Source organism: Microcebus murinus, chromosome 9 (assembly GCF_040939455.1).
Source record: "Microcebus murinus isolate Inina chromosome 9, M.murinus_Inina_mat1.0, whole genome shotgun sequence".
NCBI lineage: Eukaryota > Metazoa > Chordata > Mammalia > Primates > Cheirogaleidae > Microcebus > Microcebus murinus.
The window spans coordinates 93,032,455-93,047,740 of record NC_134112.1 but is presented as its reverse complement, the minus strand read 5'-3'; the positions used below and the strand labels follow the sequence as shown (position 1 = coordinate 93,047,740).

The 15,286-nt window shown below is 36.9% G+C and overlaps 1 protein-coding gene and 1 pseudogene across 1 annotated transcript; both read right to left on the bottom strand.

Moving 5' to 3' along the window:
- Window positions 1-6,711: 6,711 nt before the first annotated feature.
- On the bottom strand, window positions 6,712-6,829 carry LOC142873086 (uncharacterized; annotated as a pseudogene).
- Window positions 6,830-14,332: 7,503 nt separating this feature from the next.
- LOC105873309 (olfactory receptor-like protein OLF3) lies at window positions 14,333-15,286 on the bottom strand. Its single transcript, XM_012768129.3, has one exon. It carries the CDS (start codon window positions 15,284-15,286, stop codon window positions 14,333-14,335), a length of 954 nt encoding a protein of 317 aa, XP_012623583.2.

Below are 15,286 nucleotides of genomic sequence, written 5' to 3'. Positions count from 1 at the left end.
GAGCTACTGAGAATCAAACTAATTATGTAGAAATAATAAATCATGAAAACTCAGGATTGGAAGGGTGGTTTGTAGACCATATGGAGAGTTTATCCATCTGAACTTGAAGTGTCCCTAGAATATCTCAGCCAAATCGCTATCCAAACTGCATGGACAATGCATCCATGGATGAGAACCACAGTGGTATCCAGATGTGCAGCTAGAAATCAAGGAGAAAAGAAGGTACATTCCTGGAATTCAATTTATCGAAACATTTCTTCTCCCAAGCATCTGCTCTTAAATGAGAGAGGGAAATTAAATGAAGTATTTAGACTGAACATCATATGCAATTTAATAGTTATTATAGGAGAAAAACCCTGCCTTACTGGTGAGAAAGATTTTGGTCCACATGAAAAATATGTCTGGATCCCGAATGATTTTCAGTATCACTTATTTTTGTTTATTGGGTTTCTCCTCAAGATACCTCAGACACAACCTTATTTACCTCTAAGTGGAATGCATCCATGAGCCCCTGAATGTTTTAAATGGACTTCTTGTACCTTTTATTAGTAAGCAATTTTGAGTTTATTTTCTGTGACTTGCCCTTTTACTTTCAGAATGCCAAATGGAAGGCTTCCTCCCCACCTGCCTCATACCAGTGGCTTAGCTAGGCGAGACCAACCCAAGATGGCCAACCTCAAGGATCAGCCTTTATATGAAGAGAAGATATAGATAACTGCTAAAATTAATCTCTTATGCACTCCCAAGGGAAATTTAATGAAGTATTTATTGATGTCAGGTTATTACTTGATAATGATGTTTTCTCAGGCAAGTTAGAGTTCATTCATGTCCTGTGGAAAATGCATCAGTCCTTACCAGGGAAGTTAGGAGGATAGAAGACAAGGCTTTAGTTGCAGAACATAGTGACATAGGTGGTAGTTTGCTATGGTCGCTTTTCATTTTGTTTTATTAACCACTTTATTGAGTTTCTGAGAGAGAGAGAGGGAGAGGGAGGGAGAGGGTGGGAGAGAGAGAGAATATATATATTTATAAATATTTATATATTTATAAAGGAATTTATTGAAAATATAGAGCTTTCAGAAATTGAGTGTCAAACAGAAATTAGTAAAAATGATCAAGTAATGTCAGGCACCATATACACACACATACATATATATTCACATATATATGTAATGTATGCCACACACACTGCTCAAGAATTGCTGACAATATATATGTTAAAGAAATTAATAGTTATTTTGCATTTGCAGCTTTGTAATAGAATTTAAATAAATAACTAAATATTTTAAATATATATATATCATAAAACCTAAAATAAAACCTAAAACATCCCAAAATTGGGATGAATAATTTCCAAGAAGTGTTTGTATTGTGACTTGTTCTTTAAAGGAATACCAGTGATTTGCCCTACATTGTATGCAATATTTAATCTAAATCACCTCTCTTCCATGCTATCTAGAAAGAGCTCAAATGTAACTGTGATGCAGCCACTCTTCCAGTATTGTCAGTGCGTATGTATGTGTACACAGTGGAATCGATGTGGAAATTACGGTTAGCAGTGGATTCATTTACATTTTACACTTTTATAACAAAGACTAAAGAAAAAATCGAATAGAAAAAAGAAGTGATATATTTCTACATATCTCCAAAAATATGTTCAAAAGAAGAGTATTTGTGCTTAAATCCATGTTGTTTTTGCTCAGTAGTGTAGTTAAGCAAGTGTATTTCCAAGTTTCCCATTGCTTGTGTAAACAATTTTGTTGTTATTCCCCAAATAAAATATATCTGATATTTTTAAAGGTGACAAGCAATAAAATCAAAGCAAAATCTGATTTCTGGCTAAAAATATTGTTTCAAGTAACTTACCCAAGGTCAATTGCCCATTGACTGGATCATTGAATGTTTGGGTTTGGTTTCAGAAAAGCTTCTCAATCTTGTCTGCTATTTTGGTGGCAGGTGGTGGGGGGAAGCTTCGGAAGCCCTCTTGGCTGACGAAAGTGTAAAAGTTCATGGGGCTGGGAAGAATGTTAAGAGAAGAATTAAGTCGTGACGGCACTTACCTGTACATCACATTGGTTTAAGCTTACACTTACTATTTTCTGAGTCAGGCATTATATTAAATACACATCTATTAATTTAGTGTAATAAATATAATTACAACAGCACTCTGAAGTTTGGCTTGTTATGTATATTTTCAAATGGAGAAAAAGAGGTGATGTGACAGAAAGTGGGAAGTTAGTAGGTAAACAAAGGATCATCTGAGGACCTAGGGCACATCCATTACGCTACTCCTAGGTACAGCATGCCCTGGGTGACACACAGGGATAGTCACTGTTTAAAGGGTGTGGAGTAACTGAACGTGGAAATTAGGAGGTGTATCAAGAGGACTACTAGAGGTCCTGCTTTCCATCCGATAAAGGGCTGACAACAATCTATATAGAACTTAAGAAAATCAACAAGAAAAAAATCAAACAACCCCATCAATAAATGGGCAAAGGGCATGAACAGAAACTTTTCAAAAGAAGACAGACTAATGGCCAGCAAACATGTAAAAAAGTACTCAACATCTCTAGTTATTAGGGAAATGCAAATCAAAACTACAATGAGATATCCCCTGACTACAGTGAGAATGGCCGTTGTCAAAAAGTCCCAAAACAACAAATGCTGGCGTGGATGTAAAGAGATGGGAACACTCTGACACTGCTGGTGGGACTGCAAATTAGCACAACCCCTGTGGAAAGTAATTTGGAGATACCTCAAAGAGATAAATATAGACATACCATTTGATCCAGTGAGCTCATTCACTAGAGAGACTGAAAATTCCAAGAATTAGGGTGGACCAAACTAGGTTCCTCCTCACTTACCCATGAAGTTGAAGTCTGGGCTTCAACCCACAGGCAACAGGTCAAAGAGGAAAAATGCCAGCATACTGTTCCTGTTTAGGAACTATCTTCTTGCAGTATACAATTAATTCGCCTCTTTTATAAACTTGAACAGATAATTATTCTTCCACTTTTTCTGATTTGGTGATGAAGACAACAGCTTACAATGAATATAGGACTGAGAGACCATTATTTCCCTCTAAGAAAAATTAAAGTGTTCTGGTTACAGAAAATAATAGAGACAATTGTCAAAGTATACAAAATTTCAGTTGGGTAGGAGGAATAAATTCAAGAACTCTATTGTACTCTTGTGACTACAGTTAATAACAATATATTGTATACTTGAAAACTGCTAACAGTAGATTTTAAATATTTTCACCACAAAAAATGATAAATATGTGAGGAAACGCACATGTTAATTAGCTTGATTTAGCCTTTCCACAATGTATATATGTATCAAAACATCATGTGGTACACCATAAATATATACAATTTTAACTTGTCAGTTAAAAATGATCTAATTTCTGAAGTGGATAAAGGTGAGTGCTTATTTTTAAAAATCAGCTTTCAAGCTCTTACTCAAGGGGGAGGGGAGCATGGGCAATATAAATAACCTTAACACTTATACCCCCATAATATGCTAAAAGAAAAAAAAGAAAATTTGAACTTAAGTATAGTTTTGTCTGGCCAAAAGAATATTCCTAATAAGAAAAAGGTGACGGATGTCAAAGGCTCCTGGACTGAAGATATAAGTCTTATCTGGTTGGGAAGATTTCTTTCCTTCTTAGCTGTCCTCCGTAGGAAAGTATTTTTGGTAGTGGTGAGAGCTTATAAATAGTGCCAACATATTCCCCACTATTTGTGTAAATAGCAACAGTCACACTAAAATAAAAAGGGAGCGATGTTTCCCGTTCACTTGCTGATCACACCAAAGGCAGAGGTCAAATGTTGAGTGGCCATGTATTTACCTTGAAATCACTGTGCAGGTAGAGAAGACCCAGGGGTGATTTCCATAGTCATAGGAATGCCTTCCGTGTGCCTAACTTAGATTCTGCATACAAACACACTCACGTGTGCCCAAGCTTGACATAAGCTTCTTGTCATGCCTATTTGCCTGTACACATAAAACATAAAATAATAATATTGTGAATGTACCAAATGCCACTGAATTATACACTTTAATGTGGTTAGCTTTATGTTGTGTGAATTTCACCTTAATTTTAAAAAATCTTCAGAGACTGGTGATATAAACACACACACATACATTAAATGTTTTTCTAAGAAAATTATCCCAAATTTTTATAGATAGGTGGATAATTAAATACCTGAAGTAGAAAAGTATGCAAAATGAGTAAATGGAGAAAGGAGAGTGGATATTTAAATGTAAATAAGAATAAACAAATAAAAGAACTTATTGATAAGCTACCTATACGGGAAAGTAAAAAGTCTAACTTCTTTCTCTAAGAAAGAATTAAAGATCATAAAGGAAAAAGGGAAACCAGAAAGGAAGACCAAAAAAAAAAAAAAAAATACTATGAATCTCGCCAGGAATTAAAATTGAAACAAATGAAGAAGTGAAAACTATGAAAATAAGAAGAAAAAAATTGAAATGCTCCTTTATGAATGTCATTTTATTGACATTTAATCAATGTGTATGTAGTTAGAGTTAGCTAATATTTTTATACATACAATGGCACTTTCAATATTTTATTAGTCTGGTTATTCAATTCCAAGGTGTTAGGTTTAGTCCTTTTTTGCAGTGAACATTTTCTGGAATTTGGTTCTATCATAGTGGAAGCCCTATCCAAAATAGAGTTACCAGGGAGATCAATGATTTTCAGAAACTCTGAACAGCAGACATCCCCATGCACACACACAAAAATTTCAGGACATTGTTTTTTTCAGTTATAGTACTGAAAAAAAAAAAACAAATTTCCCACCAAAAAATATGAAGGACTCAAAATCACTTAGCTAAGGTACATCTATTTGTCATGACAGAGTTGTTTCTACACAAGTTTAATTTCAGTTCATCAGCCACTATACCATAATCTGCTTTGTAATGGAGAGAAAATACTTCACCAGAATCATCCCTGCATTACCAAAGCCCAATGAGGTGTTCCTAAACCCCTATCCCTTTACTCAGAACTATTCAAATAGCTTTGCAAGGATATTTGACATGGGATGAAGAAGACTAAGTGAAACCCATAGAGAATACAAAGGAAGTGGGGAAGAATAGTACAGTTTTGGGCTGGAGAATAGGCTGGGAATGAGGGATCCATCTGCCTCCTGAGGCTTTGGTCCCTCCTCCTCTTTGTTCAGCTCCTTTCTAGTGCTTGCTGTGATCACCAGGCCTTCTTGTCTTTTCTCTTCTCTGCCCCAGACTACTTAGACAAGAAGCATCAGATAGACCCAGTCACAATAGGTAGCCCAGCCAATTCTTAATTTCAAGTAGAATTGCCTGCCTTTCACGTTAGCAATAACAGATCTGTGTCTTTGGATCATTTTCATGCAACTTGGATGTCTTATTTTCATTTTGAAACACCCTTTCCATTGGATTAAAGCTTTATAGAAAACCAAATACTCCCCTAAAACCCTAGCACATCAGTTTGCACATCTATAAAGTAAAGATAGTGGCATGAATCATCCTTCTCCCAGACTTGTAAGACATACCTCTCTGACATTAATAAAAAGTGACAAAAATATGACTTATTAAATGAATATGCAAATGGTAATAAACTTGAAAGTGTTAGAATATTTTTGAAACACGCACCAGCGAAGCAACCTTTTCGGCATGCTGATGTGGACACTGGGACCTAGAGAAGCTACATTATATTTCCGACTAGCCCTAGACAGCCAGTTGTGGGAGCATTTTGGACAGAGATGCTCTTTAAAGCCTTGTTCCCCAAAGAAAAATTCTGTATGAAGAAAAAAGAGCTTGTCTCTGAAAGTCACCAGCAAAGAAAAGGCCCCTAGGACAAGCTGGCAAGGATCAAGTGATCCTTGCCAAAAGTTCAGGCTCCCTACTTTGAATAGCCAGAACATATTTTCTTAGGACAGTTTTCCATTGGAGGACAACTATATTAAGCCACTATACCCTTAACTTGAAGAACACCATACTTTTAGGCTTGAAGAAGACTATGGATTACATGAAACTGGTTCCATCATTCATGTAGCTAGATAAGTGTTGAAGAAACATGGAAAATTCCTGACTCACCATTGGAGAAGGCCATCCTGTGTCTTGGAAGGACAGTGGGACTGGGAAAGCCGTGGAACTGAAGAAAGTGCAGTTGGAACAGGCAACTTTCTCTAACTTTGGAGATGAAATCTCAAGGGGCCAATTATGTTTTGTTTATTAGATTTCTTTTATTTTCCATCTCCCTCTGTCTGGTCACTTCTGCACCTAGCACCCTAACCTACACTTCAAGTTTGCAAATGACAATTTTGTTTTCTTATCCCTGGAGCACAAGAAGGAGCTCTCCAAATTTTAATTTCTCAAGAGAATTACTTGTGCATCTTCTGTGATACCACCTTCGGATGGTGAGAACTTTTATCCCATTTTATGAGCATGCAGATGTGATTAAATATGTACTTCCTCATTCCAATTCATCCATCTCAACATCCCTTCGAGCAATAGCTCCTGGACCAGGCAACTCAAGAGGCCACTGGAATGCTCATAATCTGATCCGATTGGTCAGATCAAGGTCAAGGAGACGTTTTTATACTAGTCCCTAGTGAGATGCTGCTTTTTATTTGGGCTGCCCTCCATGTTTAGAATTCTACCACCACATCCTGCATCCTTCTTAGAACTTTTGCTTTCCCCCTAACTTTAAGGAAGACAGACTTTACTTATTTATTTTTTTAATTTAAAAAAAATTTTAATGTATCAGATATTAAACTGATAAAAACAGATACTACACTTGATCCTAGCGAAAAGGCTGAGAAGCGATGGGAAGACAGACTTCAGAACTGGTTTGTAACTTAAAAATGTTAGTTCTCAGAATTTTTTTTTGAGACAGAGTCTTGCTCTGTCACCCCAGCTAGAGTGCAGTGGCATCATCATAGCTCACAGCAACCTCAAACTCCTGGGCTCAAGTGATTCTCCTGCCTCAGCCTCCTGAATAGCTGGGACTACAGGCATGCACCACTATGCCCAGCTAATTTTATTATATTTAATAGAGACTAGGTCTTCTTTCATGCTCAGCCTGGTCTTGAACTCCTGAGTTTAAGCAATCTGCCTGCCTTCGCCTCCCAGAGGGCTAGGATTACAGGTGTGAGCCACCATGCTCAGCCTAGTCCTCAGAATCTTTAATACGTACTTTATAATATACTTTGGTATTTAGGAAGGCAGGACTCACTTTATTTCACTTCTTTCTCAAAAACACTTTAGTTACTCTTGCTTGGTAGTTTTTCTTTCATATGAAGTTTTAAATCAAACTATCAAGTACCATTTTAAAAATATCTGCTAGATTTGGACTGTTATTCCCTTAAATTCACCTATTCATTTGGATAAAACTTGACTTTCATAATATTAATTATTTTAAAGCCAGAAGCAGCTATCACTCCATTTATTTTAGGCCTTCTTCTATGTCTTTCTTTAAATTATTAGACTCTTCTCATTAAAGGTCTTGCATGTGTTTTATTAGATTTATTTCTTGGTTCTTTTATGGTTTATGTTGCTATTATAAATGGGATATTCTTGATTATTTTTATAGTTACTGCTAAGGTGTAGAAATGCTACTGATTTTATGTACCTAGCCACCTTGCTGAGCTCTCATTATTTTCAATAATTTGTTTATTGAATATCTTGGATTTTTAAAGACATATGATCATATCAACCACCTTCTATGACAGACTTACAGTAATCCATTAATATCCAATTTCTTCTTTTTTCTTCTAGGTGCTAATACAGTACATGGCATTTCATAGACTTCTTTATAGCTTAAGTAAGACTACTTGACTGTTTGGACAGCTAACATGCAGAAAATTCTCAACAAGGAAAATATATATTTATTGTCATAAACTCTATGCTTTAGGGGTTGGTTTCTACTTAGGATTATCTCTGCACTATCTGACTTGTATCTGCTGATCTCATCCCATGAGCATATATAGTACTTATTCCAAAAAGCAACAAGAATGTCACTAGGCAAAATGATTATGGGCCCACTAACTCTTAATAAAATATTAGCTAAGGAAATCCATTAGTGTATTTAAAATATAATGTATCATAATAAAATATACCTTTCACCAAGGGATGCAAGGATAGTTCACCCTCAGATAAGTCAATGATATAATTAGCTACATTAATAGACTAAAAAGGAAAAATTTATATGATTATTTTAATAAACAGATTAAAAAGATTCGATAAAGTCAATGTACATTTATTTTAAAAATAATTTAAAAAATAGAACCAGAAGGAAACTTAAAATTGGTAAAGGTTAAATATCCTAAATACACAGAATGCACTATACTTAATGGAGAATCTCAAGATGCATTACTTTAGATCAGGAATAAGAAAAGATACTCTCACAACTGAAATTTGACATGATGGAAGACCTAGCTAGAGCAATCGGGCAAGAGAAAGAAATAATGGGTACCCAAATCAGGAAAGGGCAGGTCAAATTATCACTGTTTGCTGATGATATAATCTTATATCTATAAAACCCCAAAGACTCCACCAAGAGACTCCTCGAATACATAAATAAATTTAGCAAAGTCTTGGGTTACAAAATCAATTTATGCAAATCAGTAGCATTTCTATACACCAATAACAGTTAAGCTGAGAGTCAAATCAAAGACTCAATGGCATTCATAATGTCTACTGTGAAAATAAAATACTTAGGAATATACTTAATCAAGGAGGTGAAAGATCTCTACAAAGAGAACTATGAAACTCTAAGGAAAGAAATCACTGATGACACAAATAGAAAAATATATCATGCTCATGGATCAGTAGAATCAACATTGTTAAAATGTCCATACTACCCAAAATGATTTACAGATGCAATGCAATCCCCATCAAAATATCAATCACATATTTCACAGATCTAGAAAACATAATTGTATGCTCTGTTTAGAACCAGAAAAGAGCCCAAATAGCCAAAGCAATCATAAGTAAAAAAGAACAAATCTGGAGACATCACATTAACACACTTCAAACTATACTATAAGGCTATAGTAACCAAAACAGCATGGTAAAGGCACAAGAACAGAGTCATAGACTAATGGAATAGAACAGAAACCCCAGATATAAAACCATCCTCATACAGTCAATTGATCTTTGACAAAGCAGACAAAAATATACACTGGAGAAGAGAAACCCTATTCAATAAATGGTGCTAAAAAAAAAATGGATAGCCACATGCAGAAGAATGAAACAAGATCCATATCTCCACCACTCACAAAAATTAATTCAAGATGGATAAAAGATTGAAATGTAAGACATGAAACCATGAGAATTCTAGAATAAAACAGAGAAAAATCTCTTCTAGATATTGACCTAGGCAAAGAATTTATGAAGAAGACCCCAATGGCAATCACAGCAACAACAAAAATAAATAAATGGGATGTGATCAAATTAAATAGTTTCTGCACAACTAAAGAAATAATGAACAGAATATACAGACAACCTACAGAATGGATGAAAATATTCTCAAGCTATATATCCAATAAAGGGCTAATATCCAGAATCTACAAAAAACTCAAGCAAATCAGCAAGGAAAAACCAAGCAACTCCATTTATAAAAGGGCAAAAGACATGAGCAGAAGCTTTTCAAAGACAAATAGTCTTTGAAAGAAGATAGACAAATGTCCAATAAACATAAGAAGAACATGCTCAACATCGCCAATCATCAGAGAAATGCAAATTAAAACCACAATGAGATATTACCTTACCCTAGTTAGAGGGGCTTTCATTAAAAAGTCCAGAAACAATAGATGCTGGTGTGGATGCAAAAAGAAAGGAATGCTTATACATTGTTGGTGGGACTGAAAATTAGTACAACCTCTGTGAAAAACAGTATGGAGATTCCTCAAAGAACTAGAAGCAGATCTACCATTTGATCCAGCAATCCCACTACTACGTATTTACCCAAAGGGAAAAAAAAGTCATTTTATCAAAAAGCCACCTGCACTCAAATGTTTACTGCAGCACAATTCACAATTACAAAGATGTGAATCAACCCAAGTGCTCATCAATTCATGAGTGGATTAAGAAAAAAGTGTTATATGTATGCTATAGAATATTGCTCAGCCATGAAGAAGGATAAATTAAGGTATTTTGCAACAATTTGGATGGAATTGTAGACCATTATCCTAAGTGAAGTATCTAAAGAATGGGAAAACAAACACCACATGTACTCATTATTAAATTGGAACTAACCAATGAGCACACATGTACACAGAGAAAGTAAAGCTTGTGAAAATGAAGCAGGTAGGAGAAAGAGGGTTTTGGCAAAATCTACCTGAGTGGTACAATGAACACTATCTGGGTGCTGGTCAACTTATAATCCTGACTCAAGCATAACAAAATCAACACATGTAACCAAAAACAGTTGTATTCTCGTAATATTTTGAAATAAATAAATAAAAAGAGAAAAGAGAAGAACTAGATGTCTTCACAGACAAATTCTACCAAACATTTAAAGAAGAATTAACTCCAACTCATCCCAAACTCTTTCAAAAAATATAAAAGGAGGAAATACTATCCAATTCTTTTTATGAATTGCTCTGATACCAAACCACACAAAGATGTCAGAGAAAAAATAAACTAACAATCAATATTCTTTATGATTACAGACTAAAAAACCCTTAACAAAATATTAGCATATCAAATCCAACAATTTATAAAGAATTATGTGCCCAAGTGAGACTTATTCCAAAAATGTAAGTTTGTTTTATCACATGGAAATCAATCAATGTAATACAACATATTAACAGAATAAAATAGAAAAGCCACACGAGAATCTCAAAAGAGGCAGAGAAAGCATTTGACAAAATTCAACACCCTTTTATGATAAAAACGCTCATTGAACCAGGGAACTTTCCTAACCTGATAAAGGCCATGTAAAAAACCCACAGCTAATATCATATTTCAGGTTGAAAAACTGGATGCTTTCCCACTAAGATCAGGAACAAGACACGGATGTCCACTCTTACCACTTCTACTCAATATTGTGCTGGAAGTTTTAGCCAAGGATTTTAAGCAATAAATGAAAAAATTCTCAACATCTTTAATCACCAGGGAAATGCAAATCAAAACTGCAATGAGATAACACTTATCTCCAGTAAGAATGGGCTCTATCAAAAAGTCCCCAGACAATAAATGTTGGTGTGGATGCGGAGAGAGAGGAACACTCCTACACTGCTGGTGGGACTGAAAACTGGTTCAGCCTCTGTAGAAAGCAATATGGAGATACCTTAAAGTGATACAAGTAGATCTACCATTTGATCCAGCAATTCCACTACTGGGCATCTACCCAAAAGATCAAATGACACTCTACAAATGGGACACCTGCACTCAACTGTTTATAGCAGCACAGTTCGCAATCGCAAAGGTGTGGAAACAACCCAGGTGCCCATCAATACATGAGTGGATTAATAAAATGTGGTATATATATACCATGGAATACTATTCAGCTTGAAGAAACAATGGTGATATAGCACCTCTTGTATTTTTCTGGATAGAGCTGGAACCTATTCTACTAAGGGATGTATCTCAAGAATGGAAAAACAAGCATCACATGTACTCACCAGCAAATTGGTATTAACGGATCAACACTTAAGTGGACATATAGGAGTAACATTTATCAGGTGTCGGGCAGGTGGGAGGGGGGCATGAGCAATATATGTAACTTTAACATTTGTACCCCCATAATATGCTGAAATTTAAAAAAACTGTATAAAAATAAATAACTAAAAGGCATCTATATGGTAAAGGAAGAATTAAACAATTCATATTCACAGATGACAGGATCTTGTATACAGGTAATACTAAGGAATACATAAAAAGCTATCATAACTAATTAATAAGTTCAATTTTGTTATGGACTGAATTATGTCCCCCCAAATCCATAACTTGTAGCCCTAACAGCCAGTACCTAAGAATGTATTTGGAGATAGAGCCTTTAATGGGGTGACTAAGTTAAAATGAGGTGTTAGGGTTGCCATAATGCAATCAGAATGGCGTCCTCATATCAGCGTCCTCTCACAACCTAAGAAGAGACTAGGACACACAGAAAGCTAGCACACACAGAGGAAAGACTGTGTGAGGACATGGAGAAGGCAGTCATCTGCAAGCCAAAGAGAGAGGCCTCAGGAGAAATCAAACTTGCTGACAAATTGATCCTGAACTTCTAGCTTCCAGAACTGTGATCAAATAAATTTCAGGTGGTTAAGCCACCCAATATATGATGTTTTGTTATGATATCCCTAGAAAATGAATACAAACAGGATTATAAGATGCAAGGTCAATATACAAAAATATATTTTTATACACTAACACAGATGCACACTGATGTTTTAGAGCCGGTACCCAATAGGATGCAGTTTTACAGGTGAGTCCTTACAATACTTGGAGGAGGACATGAATGTTGCCACAAACCAATTAAACTAGAATCTCTGTGGATAGAACATGAGCACCAGTATCTTTTAGTGCCCTTGGTGATTCTCACGTGCAGCCTTAGTGCCACAGGGACCGTTAGAGGGAGTGCTCAATTGCAGCTAGCTCTGGAACAAGGCAGTCTATGTGGTGCTAGGCCTTTCTGAAGGTTCTGATCCAATAGTATTTGAACTACAAAGGTTCTGATCCAATAGTATTTGAACTGCAAAGATATTTAAAATGAATGACACTCTGAGATGGAATAGGAGTAAGACTGACTTGACCAGGAAGAGCCAACTGGGCAGGAAGATTCCCTGAGAGACAGGGGGTCAAAGTGGACAAGGTCCACCCATATGAACTAAATAGGCAAAAATAGGATTAATTTCAAGTCAAGTTAATTAACCCTAAACTATTTGTCTCCTGTCCTCTGTGCTTATGATTCACTTGTGAGGATTTGTGCCCAAACAAGAAATAGTTATCTATAGACAGAGCAGTGTTACTCAACTTTTCATTCATTATTGTCCCCCTTAAAAAATGTTTTAGGTATTTTTTCTTAATCACCCAACCCCGTGAAATTTGAATACTGCAGATATACTGTATATTTGTTTATATACTGTGGTCTTTTGGAGGACCACAAACCATTATAATATCTAAGATTTTTTTCTCCATCCAAGAACTAATTTTTAACCCCTTGGAGACAGGTGATATCTTCCCTGTTGAGAATGTATGAGACAGAACTTGTTCATTATCTGACATCTGTTTTCTGGAGACTTTTCTAGTACCCCCTCTCCCATCAGGCCTCTTAGATTGTTCTGGGTGGACCAATTATTTGGCCTAAAACATTTTCTAGAAGGTCGGAAAGGACAGGGAGTTGGGAGAAAGGGAGAGGATACGCTACTAGGAAAAATAATAACAGTAATAGCTAACACGTATCAAGGGCTTTCTATGTGTCAGACATTTTAGTAAGGATTTTACATATATTTCATTTAATCCTATCACACTTCTTATGAGGAGCTTATTATTCTTCATAAGTTATGAATGAGAAAGCTGGATTTCGTTTGGTAACTTATTTAGTATAGTACTTATTGTTTCATAATCACGCTATACTTTAATGAGGAGGAAGATGTAGAAGCCTCAGAAAAGTCAGGGAATTGTGTACATGGGAGTTATAAAGAACAAATTTTCTAGGAGACGGCTGAACACAATGCTGGATTTCAATGGGATAAATGAAGGAACATCTGATGGCCCCAGATGTCAGGATGAGGGCAGTCCAGAGTGAAAGCTTCAGCCAATAATACCATTGTGTATAAACAACCCTTGGTTATATTCTTATCAGACTAAAACTAGATCTTTAGTTGATGTTTCTCCAGGAATCATAAATTTACTGGATGTAGCTATATATATCATGCATTATTGTGAGCAAATCTTCAAATGTGAAAATGCATTTTGTTCCCATGGAACAGCGTAACTTTCTTCAACACATGGGGAAATAAGAACCAGGTGTCCAATTTAAGATCCACAAACACTTCCCCAATTATAAACAATGTAACAAACCAAAATAATACAACGTTTGGTTTATTCCAATTACTATCACAACATAGGAAAGGGGATTAAATAAGTGAGGCAGGTCTAGTGTGAAAGTGCCTAATTCTTTTGATCATGCTGCCGCGACACAAAAATACCCCCACATCCCACACCCCAACAACACCACTCAGCCTCCTACGTAGCGTCAGCTGCACACGGTATGCCATCTCCTCCCTGGTTGCCGGGGCAATGGGGTTCATGTCTGTCACATCTGAGTTGGGTGGAGAACACTGAGGAGAAGCTCTTTTCTCTCAGTGATGTTCATGAGTCATCAAGCTGCCAGTTTTGACGGTAACCCAGAGAATTTCCCTAATAGTTTCTGCCATGCCCCCTTCACCTCCTTATTCCTTAGACTGTAAATCATCGGGTTCAGCATGGGTGTCAAAATGGCATAGAACAGAGAGATCAGCTTCTCCTGAAGGACAGAGGGACTGGAGCGGGGCTGGATGTAAGTGAAAATGGCCATGCCATAGCACAGGGCAACCACCGTGAGGTGAGAGGCACATGTGTGGAAGGCTTTCTTCCTTCCCTCTGTGGACTGGATCTTCAGGATGGTGGAGATGATCCGGATGTAGGACAAAAGAACCAGGCAGAAGGGTGTCATCAGAAGGACAATGCTAGAGACCATGATGGTGACCTCATTGGAGGAGGTGTCCACACAAGCTAGCCTGACCACTGCTAGGATTTCGCAGGATATGTGATCAATGAACTTGTTAGTGCATGTGGGTAGCTGAAAGGTGATGGCAGTGTGCATGAGAGAGTTGATGGAGCCACTGACCCAGGACGTGACGGCCAACCTAGTACACAGCCCTCCATGCATGACGGCCGAGTATCGCAGGGGGTCACACACAGCCACGTAGCGGTCATAGGCCATCACTGCCAGGAGAACAAACTCAATCCCGCCCAATGCCAGGGAGAAAAATAACTGGGCTGCACATCTCAGGAGTGGGATGGCTTTATGTTCTGCAAGAAAATGCACCAGCATCTGAGGGACTATGCTTGTGGCATAGGAGGCATCAACAAGGGAGAGGTTGGTGAGAAAGAAATACATGGGAGTGTGGAGTCGGCTGTCCAGTCTGATGAGGAGAACAATGAGAAAGTTCCCCAGCACTGTCGCCAGGTACATGACCAAGAACAGGACAAAGAGGGCCACCTGAGTGTCCCAGTCACTGGACAGGCCAAGGAGAATAAATTCTTTCACCCATGTCTGGTTAACTGTTCCCAT